This window comes from Trichoplusia ni, chromosome 13, assembly GCF_003590095.1.
Source record: "Trichoplusia ni isolate ovarian cell line Hi5 chromosome 13, tn1, whole genome shotgun sequence".
NCBI lineage: Eukaryota > Metazoa > Arthropoda > Insecta > Lepidoptera > Noctuidae > Trichoplusia > Trichoplusia ni.
The window spans coordinates 9,870,171-9,886,820 of NC_039490.1; the positions used below are offsets into that span (position 1 = coordinate 9,870,171).

Here is a 16,650-nt window from a genome sequence, read left to right on the forward strand (position 1 = left end):
GTCATAGGTGCGCATCACTATACTCACCAATATGGAAGTGAAACGTATGTCAACTACTGCGCGACCAAACAACTAAGAAATAAATAACTCGAAAATACATTCTATTATTAAACTTGGTGAGTAAATATTTACAATTTTTTCAATTATATTTCGATTTTACGAATTTTGCTAGTAGATCGTCCATTTTAATGCGAAGTTCTCGAATGGTAAAACTCTCGTTAATCGTCATCGTAGCATTCGCCGGTGAACAAAGATATTTTTGCGAGATACATAGCCTATAAATATGTAAATCGCCTTCGATAGCGATGTAAACTAAGCCTTTTAAATACCTAAATTCAGTTTTCATTGATGTTTTCCTGTATATTTTTGAAAACATACATGTGTGACATCAAAGTTGTCATTGTGTTTACATGTCATGAATTTTATTATTTTATGCGTATCAATTTATTCGAGTCGTTGTAAATAATGTATTACTATCTTAACAAACATCATGTTGTGTAAACTTTAGTGATAATGTCGTACAAATAGTTGTTTTCGAGATATTAAGTCAAGGCTGACAATCTTGCTGTTGCATTTCACACACGCTTTGACATGTGGGCAAATTTAGTTTTTTTTTTCATACGTCGAAGGCACGTATCGTCATTCCGTTGAATTGAAAACTTTTTGCTTGTTTTTTTTTCAATTGCGAATAATTTCGTGATAATTATGTTCTTTACTTATGCATTACTTCACACACATTATCAAAACATCTATTTATAACAACAACTAACTTAACCACACAAATAAACTTAAGTTATTTCCATTTTTTTATATTTATATTCAATAACAACAGTTTAATTACTTTTGAATTAATTTTACAAACATCTTAATGTACAAATCTATTTAAATGGACTACTAAGTTTCCAATTGGGTTAAGTTTTTTGGTAGTTTAATGATTATTGTCAACTGCACTATGTGGAAACTATTGTTATAAACAACAGTCGAACAAAGTTCAACCCCTGAACTTGGCCTAGAAGCATTTTATTTGCTAAATATATCTAAATATGTCTGTTAGGTCTTGCTAACGAAATTAGGAACACTTCCTAAAATCCAATTTGTTTTTGGAAAACTATTTCAAAAGGTTTTACTATTATCAATTTCCACATGTATAGGTAAACTTTGCTGATAGTGGCTCTTTATTCCTTTACAAAAATATTATGCATTTGTTTGAATGTTTATCCAAATACTAGATTTATACATAAGAGGACAGATTTCTTCAACCTTCTGACAAATATATCATCAGCCTTGTATAAGCCACTGTTAGGCAGCCTCTTTCTATATAATTATACTAATTACTGTCTCCTGCTGTAACATCTATGAGGGCCAAGACATTGTACATCATATTAGTAAAGCAATACAAAAATACAATTCAGTTAAAAAGACATTCCTTTTCCGACAACTGTCACGATTGTGATTTGTCAGTTCAGAACATTTGAATTTTATTTATCTAATAACATGCTAACATAGCTTACACCATATCATTAAGCGTTCATATATTAAAAATTAACAAACTTTAAAAAAAGTTCTACAAATTTTAAAATACACATAAACCCATTTCTCTGCACCACCTTTTGATTGTCTGGTAGAGTATGCCTTTGGTATTAAGTCCGCCAATGTACTTTTATGTATAAGAAGTATAAATAAACAAGGATCAAACACACAATTACCTTTCGTTCCTCATCACACAGAATTTGAAACATCCATCACAAAATACCACCCATGTTGTAGCGAAGAGATTGCATTCAGGTATTGACATCAAGTGGACTGACTGTCAAGAAGCTTTACTGACGACCTCCGTGGTCGAGTGGCGCACGCACCGGTTTCAAGGTGTCGCTAGCTCTGAGGTCCCGGGTTCGATCCCTAGTCGGGTCAATGTAAAAATGCACATTTCTACATTGTCTCGGGTCTGAGTGTTTGTGGTACCTTCGTTGTATCTGAATTCCATAACACAAGTGCTTCAGCAACTTACATTGGGTTCAGAACAATGTATGTGATGTCCGCATTTATTTACTATCTTACAATGCCATCTGTCTTCTAATAACTCCATCAAACTCTTAGCCATTCATTTAAAAAGTTTACAAACATTATGATGTACAACAGTCAACAACCCGATTGACCTTCATAAGTATCAAGGTTATCGTTTTATAGTAATTGTTTGAGATATTACTCTGAGCTCAGATAATGTATGATAATTTGTATTCATAATATCAGGTGTGCAATATTGTGTTTTGATGTAAAATTTACAGCCAGATATAGATAGATAGGTCTTGTGTGTATAGATAGACTAGCCGTTGCCCGCGACTTCGTCCACATGGTTAGAAGATTTTGAACCCTCAAAGATGAATAATTTTCCCCGTTTTTTCCACATTTTCCATTGTATCTTCGCTCCTATTAGTCGCAGCGTGATGTAATATAACCTATAGCCTTCCTTGATAAATGGTCTATTCAACACAAAAAGTTTATTTTCAATTCGAACCAGTAGTTTCTGAGATTAGCGCGTTCAAACAAACTCTTCAGCTTTATAATATTAGTATAGATATGATCTAGTTTTTATTATCATGAGTTACTGTCCTATTCTATGAGTAATCCTGGACATGATGAGAAGAATTAGAATTTACCCTCAGTTTGTTAAATTGCAATTAAATAATTTGCTAACCCACAGTATTATTTTCAAAGAATGCACCTGTTGACTTTGTTTTGTAATGTATAAATGTAACCGTTACTTTTTGTTATGCTTTCAAAATAAATACATGTTTAGATGAAGTGAGATAAAATTAAAATACAACAGGTGTTCTTCTTGTCGATAAACTAAACAACTTTTTAGGACAAAAGCCATATTTAATCCAAAAATGTTGATCCTCCCACACAAATTTTGCTATGTCAATTTTGTATGGAAATCCCAAATTTGTTTTAACGGTGGAAATCTTTAGAATCTTATTTCCTTTTGGTCGTATAGTTGAGTGGTATAGGTCACCACACCAAACCCACTACGCAACGTGTCGTGTTAGTTTGATCCCCGCGAACGACAAGCATTTGTGTGAACTACAAACGTTTGTAGTGAGTCTTGGCGTCTTTGTGCATGTAAATTGGATGTCTGTGAACCCCCGCGACACAAGGATTAAATTCCTTAGTGCGTAAGACGGTTTTTTAATTGACAGAACAAAAAAAAAACAAATTCAGTTTAAATAATTTATATCTGCTACATATTATTATATTAATCAATTATTAAATTAAATTATGTAACATCTGTTAGCTGTTGTGATTTATTCGCTCATCGATTTATTCCCTTCTCAACTAATCTTAGAATTTCGAGGTCAGTAGGTAAAGGCTATTTCCACCTGTTGGCGTTCATATTTTCATTTTGTTATTTATTATAAACTAGCTGTTGCCCGCGACTTCGTGGTTAGAAGATATAAGTTATGATTTATACCTGCCCTGTCTTTTCCACATTTTCCATTGTATCTTCGCTCCTTTTAGTCGCAGCGTAATGGTTACGTAGTAACTATTTAGTAATCTGTGGTGATGGTTTATAGCTTAACACCTTCCTCGATGAATGGTCTATTCAACACAAGATGAATTTTTCAATTTGAACCAGTCGTTCCTGAGATTAGCGCGTTCAAACAAACAAACAAACTCTTCAGCTTTATATATTAGTGTAGATTTGCAAAGCAGACATCTTGCAATTTGCAGTCATTAGCAAAAAAACCCGCGCATGCACTAGGTTGCTGCCATACGCTATAAGTTCACAGAAAAGTAAATAATGGCAGCCAATTATGTCTACGGGCAAAAGCGTCTACATGTGTAGATAAGGATTGAGCATCAAACAACATGCTTACGTAGTGTAGATTGACGAGTCTAAATTCCAATATTTTGAATCAGTTTCTTCACAATTTAACATTAAAAAATCCCCTGTTTGTGGAATCCAGTCCATCGCGATGGCCTCCGATTTTTCCTGCAAGCCTAGATAGGTTCCTAGATAGGCCATCTATCTAGCTCGGTTTTCGTTAATAGGGATGATGACTGGGTATAAAAAGAAAAAATCTCATTAGTCCCTCAGTTAGATAATTCAAAAGTATGAGACACGTATTTTTTTCCTTTTTCAGAAAAACTAGAGTTGACAAAGATTAACTGCTTTAAAGTTTAGGAGAGGGGGCTTGTGACGTCACGATATGGTAAAAATTATACTCAATCGTGACGTCACGCGTAAGTTTCATTCACTGTAATTTGGTCAATTTATGTTTGGGGACAACAAAAAAAAATACGCAAAAAATACAATGCAAAAAAAAATTGACATCATCCATTGTTTATTATTCATAATCATTACAAAATTTGACTGCTGAAGGAACGCCACCAATACCATGAATACATTTCAATGTTGTATTACTATTTTCAACAGGTCATTTTGGTACTGCCATATCAAAAAAAAACCAGATGTCTGACTTGGTACAACTAGCTAGCTAAGTAAAATAAGTGCTAGTTTCTTGAGAAAAATATATGCGTCACATTGAGAAAACTGTTTACAGTTTCATTGTTAGTGTTTTAGCATAACACCGCTAATATTGCGAAAGTGTTGTGAGCTAGTTACTTTGCTGTGTAAATTGAAGTTACTATGGTGTGAAAAATCACCACCATGGCCCTTATAAGAATATATTTAACTAGCTGTTGCATTACTAATCGAAAATAATCGCACGGGAACATAAAATAAGGATAAAAACTAATAACAGAGCCCTATTACTAACGTTCCCCTGTCTGTTCGTCTTTTACCAGGCTTAAATCTCATGAGCCGTGATGGGTACTGTTAAAATTTATACAGAAGATGGTATTTCTTAACCCCAACTGACAGTTTTTAAACACTACTCCCGCAACTATTTTTGTATCGCGGCGTTTCACAAACATTCAAGTCACATGCACAAAGATAGATTCAAAGGATCAAAAACCAAAGGATCAAACAAATGCTTGCCCTACGGGGCCGAACCCGCGACACGTCGTGCTCAGTGGGTTAGGCGAGGTGACCTCAACTACTCGGCTATCCGTGCAATCAAAGCTATTTCTTTTCGGACCTACATTTGTTTTATGACAAATCAATTCGTGGGTCCTCAAATTAATTTGTTATCTGTTTTCTTTACCCTCGATATCGCAAGTCCGACTTACCCATGACTTGCTATTATGCTTTTTTTTATACAAATAAGGAGATATCTAAGTAAAAATATTTACGAAATTATTTCTCATCTGTGTGACGGTCTAAACAATGTTACGCCGTGTAACAAGAGAAAATGAATAGAAAACTTTAATTGTATGGGAATGACATTCCTTTTCGACAAGTAATGTGACTATGACTTGTCAGTTCAATACATTAGTGCTTAGTAGTAACTAGTATACATTGCATATTTGACGTGAAACTTCTTTAACCGGCATAAGGGAAAACCGTTACGCGTCACATTTCACGACCTCCGTGGTCGAGTTGCGTATGCATCGGATTCCAAGGGGTCGCTAGCTCTGAGGTCCCTGGTTCCATCCCTGGTCGGGTCAATGTAAAAATTCACATTTCTATTTTTGTGGCACCATCGTTGTATTTGAATTCCATAACACACGTGCTTTAGCAACTTACTTTGGGTTCAGAACAGTGTATGTGATGTTGTCCGCATTTATAATTTATTATGTACCGTAAAAAATATTCCATTTAATCTAATTAGCTACTCTTGCAATTTCCAGCTGGTTATAATGTCGAGTGTTGGCCGCGGGCGAGGGTACACCGGCCGGCATCACCTGCGCGAGCAGCGCCCCGGCGACGCCGACGCAGACGCCGAAGCTGCCCGCACTCTGTCCGAGCTCAGTCCACGGTCTACCGGTCAGTAAGGCTCCTACATCATCATCAACCTGTTGGTCTAGTGGTCAGTGGCAATGACTGCTATACTGGTAGTCTTGACGTCGTTTCCCACCGAGGACAAATGTTTGTATGAGCAAGATCATTTGTTTTGTGTCTGGGTGTTATTTATCTATACTGTGTATATCAGTCAAGGTCACTTACCGCCACACCAACAGGTCAGTCAGTTTAAAAGGTGTGAATGCCTATGCCTGACCACATCAACCCAGTTACCTGGGTACACAATACCCCTTAGTAAGACTGGTTGTCAGAATATCTAGTTTCTGACTACCCGTAATAAACTGGCAAAGATTTTAATTGTAACTATCGTGAGAATGATTCATTATTAAACTAGTCGGACAACCCCGATAAATAAACGTGAGTTTGCAAACCGTTGCATCATTTAAAAACTGGCACAGATGTATAAATAACAGCTGGGCCCCATAATTTTGACCGCTATGACGACAAATTAGTTCGTTTATCTCCTGCTAAATATAATCAAACTAGCTGACCCAGCAAACGTTGTTTTGCTGATTTTTTTTTCTAGTTGTATGTATTTTTAATGCCACATTATAAAAAAATGAAAACAAAAAAATTCGTCCAAAAAATAAAAAAATATTTTTGGGCAACCCTTTTACACTGACGGGTATGAAAAATAGATGTTCTATTCTCAGACCTACCCAATATGTATACAAAATTTCATAAGAATCGGTCGAACCGTTTCGGAGGAGTACGGTAACTAACATCGTGACACGGGAATTTTATATATTAGATTAGATTTTAAGAAAAATATATTAACGCGGTCCTATAGTAAAAATCCACAACCTCTGAACAATATTTTAATACCACGCCAAGAACACTATTATCACTAAGTAAAGTACCGTTTTCGACTACTGCATTAACTACCTGCTAACGTGGTATTTAATCTATTGTCACTTTGCTACAAGTGCTCATAAAAATATTTTGAAGTGGTATTTTTTTACTTTTTGCCTTTGAGTAGTGTTGGTTATAAAATTAAATAATTTTTGTACTTTTGAAGTTATATAATTCGAATAAGTTTATGAAGTGGTGAGTGGTTTACGGAAAAGTAATATTTAAATCAATTTATGGAAGAGATGGCCTTGGGTAGGTAACTACCGTTTTGAGAAGTTAAAAGCGTAACTATAGGCTACATTTTGATATAATTCATTATTAAATGATGTAACAACGGCTTACTCACGCGTATTTATCGGGGTAGCCCGACTAGTTTCGGACCCAACCGGAGTCCTTAATCATGAGCAGACGCGGAGATTTATGTTCGACTCTTTGTTTTTCTAGCCGTCTGTTTGTCTGTCTCTCTGTAATCAGGCTATTTCTCATGAATCGTCATATCTAAACAGTTGCTGTATTGAGGATTCCGTACAATGAGGCTAGAGAAAAACATTTTTTTTAAAGTAAATCGAAACTCCAAATTCGTTGCATAGTCTTGATTTTTATTTTTAGTATTATTTGTTATCATAGCGGCGACATTAATAAATCATCTGTGAAAATGTCAACTCTCTAGAAATTATAGTTTATGAAATACACCCTGGTTACACACAGACAGACATTTGAACCTTAGTTATATCGTTCCCTTTTTACCCTTTCTGTGCTGAAGCCTAAAAATAACCAAAACTTTGAAAAGCACCCCTATTTGACTTTGTAACAAACATTGCAATATAACATTGTTCATAATACAACAATAGCAAAACTTTATGCACTTGTAAGGTCTCTGGTCTCCAGGTTCCATTATTATATAAACAACAATTGCAAATATAAGTTGGTACATGTAAAAATAGCTACAGGGTAGTTAGAGCGAGATGTCATTATACGCAAACTGCGAGTACAACAGAGACGGCGTTACGTTCTACCTGTTTAACGATGTACCAAGTTATATTGGCGATTATAAGAGTAAGTGAGACAAAAACCAGCAGGTATATATTTTACTATGAGTTAGAGTGAGATGGAAAGATAAAACCCTTTTATTGTTCGCCTCTCGCCAAATATTAGGTTTGTTTTAATGAATACCTGTAGACGATTTGTTAATTTGGCACGTTTTACATTTATTGCTAATCTGGTCGTCGTCTTGAGTGGTCAACTCTTGTGTGCTAAGGAACACAGTAATTAAATATTTTAAATAAATTTAGTAATAAATTATATATAAGTTTGTGAAGTATTCATATGTTTAGGTTTCCTCAAGTTGTGATTCCTGATTGAAGTAATTTTTAAACTTATTTTTGTGGGATTTTTGTTTTCCGTATTCGCATCAGTTTTTTCGATATTTTGTTGAAAATGAAGGAGGTTATCGTTTCTGGTGAGTTATAGTATACATTATAATATAATTTAATATATTAATATTTGTTACATTGAGATGATTTTAGAAGTAATTGTATTAGAAAAACTGTATAGGCAGTTTAAAATTCAGTTGGCAGCGACTTCAAATATTCGTTTGTCTCACTTATATTCAAATTGATTTTATATTCCATACTAGCTTTTCGCCCGCTTCGAGGTCGGTTATATCGCGTTTCCAAGAGAACTCTTCAAAAGTCCGTTATAAAAACTATCCTATGGTCTTTCAAGGTCAACATTATCTCTGTACCAAATTTTATTAAAATCAGTTCAGTTGTTTAGACGTGTAACCGTAACAGACAGAGTTACTTTCGCATTTATAATATTAGAAGGGATTGTAAACGAAAAGACAGAGTGTGTTGCGTCATTTCTTTTCTTGCAGTTATCTTATAAAGCTTAGGGTGATAGCGTAAGGTGGGAATAGCTACCTAAACTTAGAACAAGCGTTTATCTATCTATACATATAATTAACTAGCTGTTGCCCGCGACTTCGTCCCCGTGGGTAGAAGATATAAGTTATGATTTAAACCTGCCCTGTTTTTTTTTCACATTTTCCATTGTATCTTCGCTCCTATTAGTCGCAGCGTGATGGTTTATAGCCTAAAGCCTTCCTCGATGAATGGTCTATTCAACACAAAAAGATTTTTTCAATTTGGACCAGTAGTTCCTGAGTTTAGCGCGTTCAAACAAACAAACTCTTCAGCTTTATATATTAGTATAGAAGTATAGATTACATTGACATTAGTGGGTAGGATGATTAGTAATGGTTAATTATCTTTTGTAAGCTCTAGTTAATGAATGCTAAAAATTTACGAGTCATCTTTTAATAAATACCACGATTTTTTGACTAGCTGTCACGGCGAACTACGTACCTCCTAATAGTTGGTGATAACAATGAAGACTATTTTTTTGAGCCTTCCCTGGACTGCTACGAATATTTCAAGACTAAAATAAGCTAAATCGGTTCAGCCGTTCTCCGAGTTTTTGCCGGACAAAGGAAAAGCACGATCATTTTTATATAAGAGAGGAAAAATTTTCAATGATTTTTTTTTTTTGTAAAATCAAAACTTTTGTTTCAAGTAGGCTGTTTTCGTGGCACTTTTGAAACGAAATTTTAGATAGTCATTACCGTTTAAAATGTCATTCTTATGGATAAGATCCAGAAAGAACATAATAATGGCAAAATAACGTTTACTACGGCAGCTAGTAATATACATATATTTACCAGCTGTCCCGGCTATAACTACGTACCGCCTAAGGGTGGACAACCCTTATCACTTAGGGTTTTGAAAAATAGATAGCCGATTCTCAGACCTACTGAATACGCATATAAAATTAGGTAAAAATCGATAAAGCCGTTTCGTAGGAGTACGGTAACTAACATCGTGACATGGGAATTTTATATATTAGATTTGGACACAATAAACTTTCATGTATAATTGTGGTAGATAAGGCGGACTTAATATATAACCATCTTCTCTTACAGACCCAGCTCGAGTAGAAGTTAAACGCGAAGAAGAGATGGAGCCAGATGCGGAGACCGTGGGAGAACAGAGGGAGATGGACAAGCAGAGTCCCGTGGAAGAAGACAGCACGCTCAAGGAGTTGTTGAGGGTGGACGAGCAGTATATACCGTTGTTGACACTGGTATGTTGGCACAAGTATCACCTGTCTGGTTTTCTCTTTCTCTTTAGAGTTTTTTGGGGTTCTGTTTTCCAAAATGGTTAAAAATGGCATTATTATTGAGGTTTTGCTCTCTGCCCGTATATCCGTTGTCTGTCCGTTCACCAGGCTGAATCTTATGAAAAGTTACAGATAGTCAGGTAAATTTCCATCTAGGAAAAAGCACCCAATGTTTGTGGGTTGATGATTTTTTAAATATATTTTCTAGTTCACGCGGTTTTATAACCCAGGCATGTTGTTATAAAGAAGAAAACAAAACTGAGCGATAAATTTAAATTGTGTTTGTATAAAATTTCTTATTCTCTCATTAACGATTAAAAAGTAATTGCATAATTAACCATTTCCCTGTATCTCATATGTGTGAACATTTCTAATATTTACCTATTATGTCTATTGGCGAGACAGCGAAGTAATTAAATGATATATATTCTTGTCCCCAGCTTGAACAGTTCTCTCCCGGGGAAGACGGGATCCAGTTCAACAGGAAGCTGCGACACTTCGAGACTACAGTCTCCTCGCTGTGTCCTGATGAAGCCAGACTGCAGTCAGTATCTTGTTAAACATTCTTGTACTATGTGAATCTACAGATAGCTCAGTGTTTAAGAAAATCACTGTTGCGGGTTCGATCCCCGCGTAAGACAAGCGTTTGTGTGATGAATGAATGAATGAGTGATTTAATGAATGAATGTTCTTTATTAATATCACAATAAAATCCAAGGGTGCTCGTCCTGATTCTTAGTGCACGTAACTTGAATGTTTCTGAAAGCCGGGATCGAACTCGCGACACGTCATTTTTGCGTGGTGAACTTAACCGCTCTGCTATCCGTGTAGTCAATATACCTTAACGAAGTTAATTGAGTAGTATACAACAACTATTTATACCTAGTATATGTAATGAGTAGTGTTCGAGTTCTCGTGTAGAGGAGCTCGTGGCTGTGCTATAACCGCATAAGTGATTCGATCACAGGTTGAGCTATGCTTGACGCGGTTGGTCCGTAGATGGGTGACCATCTTTGTCATAACGAGTTCCTCCGTGTTTCGGAAGGCACGTTAAATTGTGGGTCCCGGCTGTTATTCCTACATCTTTGACAGTCGTTATAGGTAGTCAGAAGCTTGAAAAGTCTGACAGCCAGTGTAACCAAGGGGAGTCGTTTTGCCCAGGTAACTGGGTTGAGGAGGTCAGATAGGCAGTTGCTCCTTGTAAAACACTGGTACTCAGCTGAAACCGGTTGGACTGGTAGCCGACCACAACGTAGCTGGGAAAAGGCTAGGCCGATGATGATGTTCGTATGTTCTGTCCCCCAGACAAGCGTTCGCGACATTCCGCGCGGCGGCGCTGCTGAGCCCGGTCACGGCCCGCAAGCTGGCGGCGGTGGGCGCGTCCTTCACGCGCCAGCAGCGCCAGCAGCTGCTGCGCGGGGCCCTGCTCAACGTCGTCATGCAGGGGACCTTCTCCAGTACGTAAACAAAATTATTTATTTATTTATTTAACACACACATCTTACATCTATTATTACAGGTTGCACCTAATTCAACAGATTATTTAAACACAATACTAATACTGCTAATACTTAATTACAAATTACACAATAAGTCACTCTTGTGAAGTCGTTAAGTGAACACGAGAACAAATCTATATTGTCGGCCACTATATTGAGAGTGCGCAGCACACGTGTCATTAAAACTAGCTATAGCCCGCGGCATCGAAAATAATCCTACAGGAACATAACATTTTCATGAAAAAATAACCTATGTATGTATTCATTCAGGTTGTAAACTATCTGTGTACCAAGTATCGTCTATATCCGTTCCTCTAAGCTGATCACTCGTACCAATGTACGAGGTTGTCGACAACCACATGATCTGAATGTAGTGTATCCCCGCGTAGGACAAGCATTTGTCTGATTCACGAACTTTTGTTCTGACTGAATGATTTTGTAAACGTTCGTGAAATATGCCCAAAGAAACAAAACGGACGCGAGGTAAAAATCCTTTGTGCTAGCATTAGTACGGGGGAAAATCTAAATCGTCTGTTTTGTAGACAATGAACATTCATTCATGACGGGCCTGTTGGTCTAGTGGTTAGTGACCCTGACTGCTATACCGGAGGTCGTGGATTTGATTCCCGCCCAGGACAAATCTTGTATGATGAGCATGATCATTTGTTCTGGTGTCTGGGTGATTTATCTATAATATGTATGTATGTATTTAGAAATATATAAGTAATTTTATCAGTTGTCTGGTTACCATAACACAAACTCTGCTTAGCTTGGGATCAGATAACCGTGTGTGAGTTGTCCCAGGATATATTATATTCTCGACACATACGATTTCAAGTAATTCATTGGTCCAAAATGAACCAAAAAACATTTATGTTCGTTTTCTGAACATATTTATTTCAAATATTCTTTCGTTTTCAGAATTGGACGTACTGGAGCGATCGAACCCGTTGTTTCTGATAAACGCAGCAAATCTCATGGGAGACTATTTTGCAGGTATGTCTTATATTATAAAATTTAATGGTATACTTTGAATGCACGGATAGCCTAGTGTTTAGATCACCACGCCAAACCCACTCAGGTGTGTTGACCATTTTATTTGCACATTTGTTTACGGGTTAACGTACTTTTTTATACGGGGGGAAATCCTCATGGACTTCCTTCGCCTGGGGAGAGGCGGAGAGGTGTGCTAGACTTTTACCGATTAAAGCGCCCCGGTGTGTCTCCTCGCACGTATCGTCCCGACACTCCCCTAGCCCCGCACTAGTGCTGGACCGGGCAGGCCGGGCCTCGCCGCCTGCACCGCCTCGGAGCCATGGAAGGCGGGGGCGGGGGTCTTCCCCAAGTCTTTCGCCCCTGGACCAGGGCTGGAAGAGGGCGTTGTCGTTGGGCGCAAGAGGAGGGACTCTTGCGCCCGGTGCGCTTTCTGCAGCCGGGGAAGACAGTTTCCTTCTGGAACATCACTTCCTCGCAGAAGGACACCACCGCGTCCCACGACTCTGCGCTACCGACCATCTCCCGCACTACGGCCGGCAGCGACAGATCGCCTCCTACTTCATTTGTGAGGACACGGCGCTGCCCCTCCCAAGCCACACACCCGTCTCGGTGTGTAGCGCCGTGTCCTTCCCGCCCTGGCCTGTGTGTCCCCCTCCCCCGGCCCCTGTGTATGCGAGACAGTCCCGGCCGCAGCAGCCCCGCCAGCACCCGCGACACCCTGAACAACAGGGAGCCTTCTGCTGAGACAGGCGGCCGGCTGGCTGGAGCGCCTCGACGGTTGCGAGGCCGGCTCTTAGGAGATCGTGCGATACCCGCGTACAATCGTCTACAAGCGGTGCTCGAGCCCCTCGTGTTCGGAAGCAAAATCGAGAGTCCTTTCGCCGCACAGTTTATTTTTACCTTTTATACTCATGTTGTGTCCCCCCCCGCAGAGGCCCGGCTGTGCAACGGCAACAAGGTGCACATCCTGGCGGGCCCGCTGCTGCAGTACCTGCGCGCGCTGCTCGCCTCGCACGACACGCGCGCGCACAGGTCGCTCGCCACGCAGGTTCGTTACACACTGACAACAAGCTGCACAGGTGGATCAAGGTGCACATTATCGTCATCCTAGCCTTTTACCAAATACGTTGGTTTCAGCTTTCAGTCGAAAAAATAGCATGATATAGCATGGAAAATGGATATTTCGACCGTTTGTCAACTTACACGGGATTTTGTTGATTTACACGTCATATTTTCTGCTAAACAACCAGCATTTTTTTCCCTTCCGAACGTTATAACTCGACCAAACTTTAACACACTTTAACTTCTCTTCCAGCTAATGCAGAACGGTCGCGAGCTCCTGTCAGTCCTCGCTCAAGAGCTGGACGAGCTGTCCATATCCATTCGCCTACGGCTGCTGTCCCCGCCGCCAGTCAGCACAATCTGGCTGCTCCTGTCAGCTGATCTCTGTCTCAACAAGTTCCTGCCGCTGCCCAACACGCTGCAACAGTTTTACGCGGCACACCTAGAACTAACCACAGAAGAAACATTCAGTGAAGTCAACTACGGCTCCTGGAAAAAGAGCCCTGAAAAAGAAGATTTCAGACCCGAAGCTAACGATATAGCTGAAAAAGTCAGCCAGAATATATCACAGATTAGTCTAAACAATAATGATGATGCTAAACCCAAGTTGAGGCCTATTTTGGGCGCTGGCGCAGGCTTACTAAGACAAGAACAGGCCTTATCCGTCAGTCAAGACAACTTCGATACTTGGACAACCAAGACCCTCAACAAGAGGTATGATCTCAACTCCTGGAGGCAGCAAGAAGAAGAGAAGAAAGAGGAAATTGAGTACAACCAGACAGTGTTGCCGCCGAACGTTCAAAATTTCCCCGTACCAGATTACCCACCTCCAAACAGATTTAATTATCAAGAGAACTTCGTTAACTACCTGCAGCAAGGCGACGGTGCCTACATACAAAACCAGTACACAAATGTAAATTTTAACCAACAGGGGGGTGATTTCGTACAAAATTTCCCCGAACGCAACCCTATGGGTACGACCAACGCCGAACGGCCCATAGAACGAGTCGCGGAACGCACACCAACAACCCCCAACATGCCAGAACGTGTCAACAACGAATTACAAAAGAACAGTAGCCGTCGCCCTGTCGAAAACTGGCGAAAAGAGAAACCAGAAATCAAAGAGGATTCAAACAGGAATAGACAACGGAATTGGACCCGTCAGAAATCTAAAGACAACATCAACGATGATGATGAATCCGAACGGTCTGCCTCCAAGAATAGAGAGAGCAGAGGCAGGCTGAACAGGCGGAGTAGTGGGGAGGAGGAAGCTCCCACGAAGACCCCTCCGAGGAGACATGTCACCGAGGTCCCAAGGAACACCAAGTACTGGGATCATGATGACCGATGCGATAAGGACTATAATAGTTAGTGAACCATTGTGGCGGTAGACGGTGAATAGTGGAGTGGTCTTAACCTATCTGTTGGGGAAAATGTGGCCCAATTGTGGGCAAATGTGGGCTAAGTCTCTGTTTTAAAAGTGTGGCGTGAAGGTGTATAGAGCCATTTTGACCTAAGTTTGGGTTTCCTGTAACAAATAATCCTTTATTAATTAATTCAAATAGTTGATTTATTTTGAATTGTAAATTAACTTTTTAAATATGATATTTCATCATTCAGCTAGTTCAATGAAATATTATACCAGAAAAAATAAATTAAAATGGAAAGCCACAATATTGCAGACCCAAAGCAATAGCAATATTCGCACAATTACTGCTGTCAAAATGATTACGTCTAAGAATCGCTATTTCGACAGCAGTAATTGTTCAAAATTTTGTAAATTGCTATTTGTTTTGCTTTTGCAACATACATATTAATTACTAATCACCTTTGTTAAAAGAAATAATATATTTAAAGCGCTCTTAAAACCTTTTACCCTATATTTTTAACAACCCATAAACAAGATGATGTCAAATCTTTACAATAAAGATTTTAAACAACAGATAGGTTTTAGAAACTGACCATAGATAAGTATGAAAAGCGGTATATATTTTTATATTGCTAGCTTAGGAAATAACTAAACTATTCACTTTTTTAACTATCGTGTGACAAAATGGACTTTCATACCAAATTTGGTACTTTATAGTGAAATTAAAAAGTGATTTTTGACACTAGTGTTGTGACCGTAATTGTGTGCAACTTGCAAGCCAGTTGGGAAATTTTAGTGTTGTATTGAAAGCATGTAATTTTAATGGGATTTAAATTGTGGTTGCTTTGATTCTGCTTTTTTAAGCTTTGACAGCTTATGAATATATATTTTAAAACGACTCTTGCAGTAAGTTTTATCAGAGCTTCTATGGGCACTCACAAACATACAAGACACAGATCACACAAATCCTTGCACGACACGGGGATCGAACTCACGATACGTCCCGCGCAGTTACTTTAATAACTAAATTGACTTAAAGCAAACAGCAAATAAAATTATAACTAACAAGAGCTATCAAACAGTCAGACATCATCTGAATTGCTTTCAAAGAAAAAAATAACTGAAAACATTAATATCTTGACAAAGAACTGTAAATGGTTTAAAACATTTATATAGCTGTCCCTCTCTCACTCCTTGTTTTAGACAAGGACATCAATATATTTAACTCTTATTAGCAGAATCAAAGCAATCATCTTTTTGACTGATAATTCACTTTCTAGTGATGAATGCAAGCCCTCAAAACGAATAGAAAAATAAAATAATAAAAAATAATAGTTATTGTTATTTTTCTATGTTTTTAAATGTAACAACTGACTTACTTACGTGCTAACTGGTATCGTTAAGATATTAGGAAAGGAATAATTATATTTAATTTAGTCTTAGAATAATTAATTATAAATAAAAAAAAAGATTTTTTTTTCTCATGAATAAATATAAAGGTAGATAATTATTATTAATAATTTCGATTCTTAAGGCAATCTTAAGTTTTGTTTAAAATTGCGTTTTTTTGTCGCAGCTGCGATTAGTCGTAATATTCACAACAAAATACCAGCATAAAACATCCCAGTGCTGGGCAAAAGCCTCTTTCCATATAGAGATTACCAATCGAAATGAAATACTTTAAAAATCGCAACTGCGACAAAAAAAGTCGCACTCATGGAGCTCACCCGTATAATTAAAGTTTTAGTTGCTCAAAACCTTAGTTTCTGACA

General features: G+C 38.2%; 1 protein-coding gene across 1 annotated transcript; it reads left to right on the forward strand.

Moving 5' to 3' along the window:
- Positions 1 to 15,776, forward strand: LOC113499916. Its single transcript, XM_026880521.1, has 8 exons — positions 1 to 116; positions 5,752 to 5,887; positions 9,756 to 9,916; positions 10,393 to 10,496; positions 11,258 to 11,409; positions 12,373 to 12,447; positions 13,380 to 13,495; positions 13,763 to 15,776. The coding sequence occupies exons 2-8, from the start codon at positions 5,761 to 5,763 to the stop codon at positions 14,879 to 14,881; spliced, it is 1,854 nt and encodes a 617-aa protein (XP_026736322.1). The 5' UTR covers positions 1 to 116; positions 5,752 to 5,760; the 3' UTR covers positions 14,882 to 15,776.
- The last annotated feature ends 874 nt before the right edge of the window (positions 15,777 to 16,650 follow it).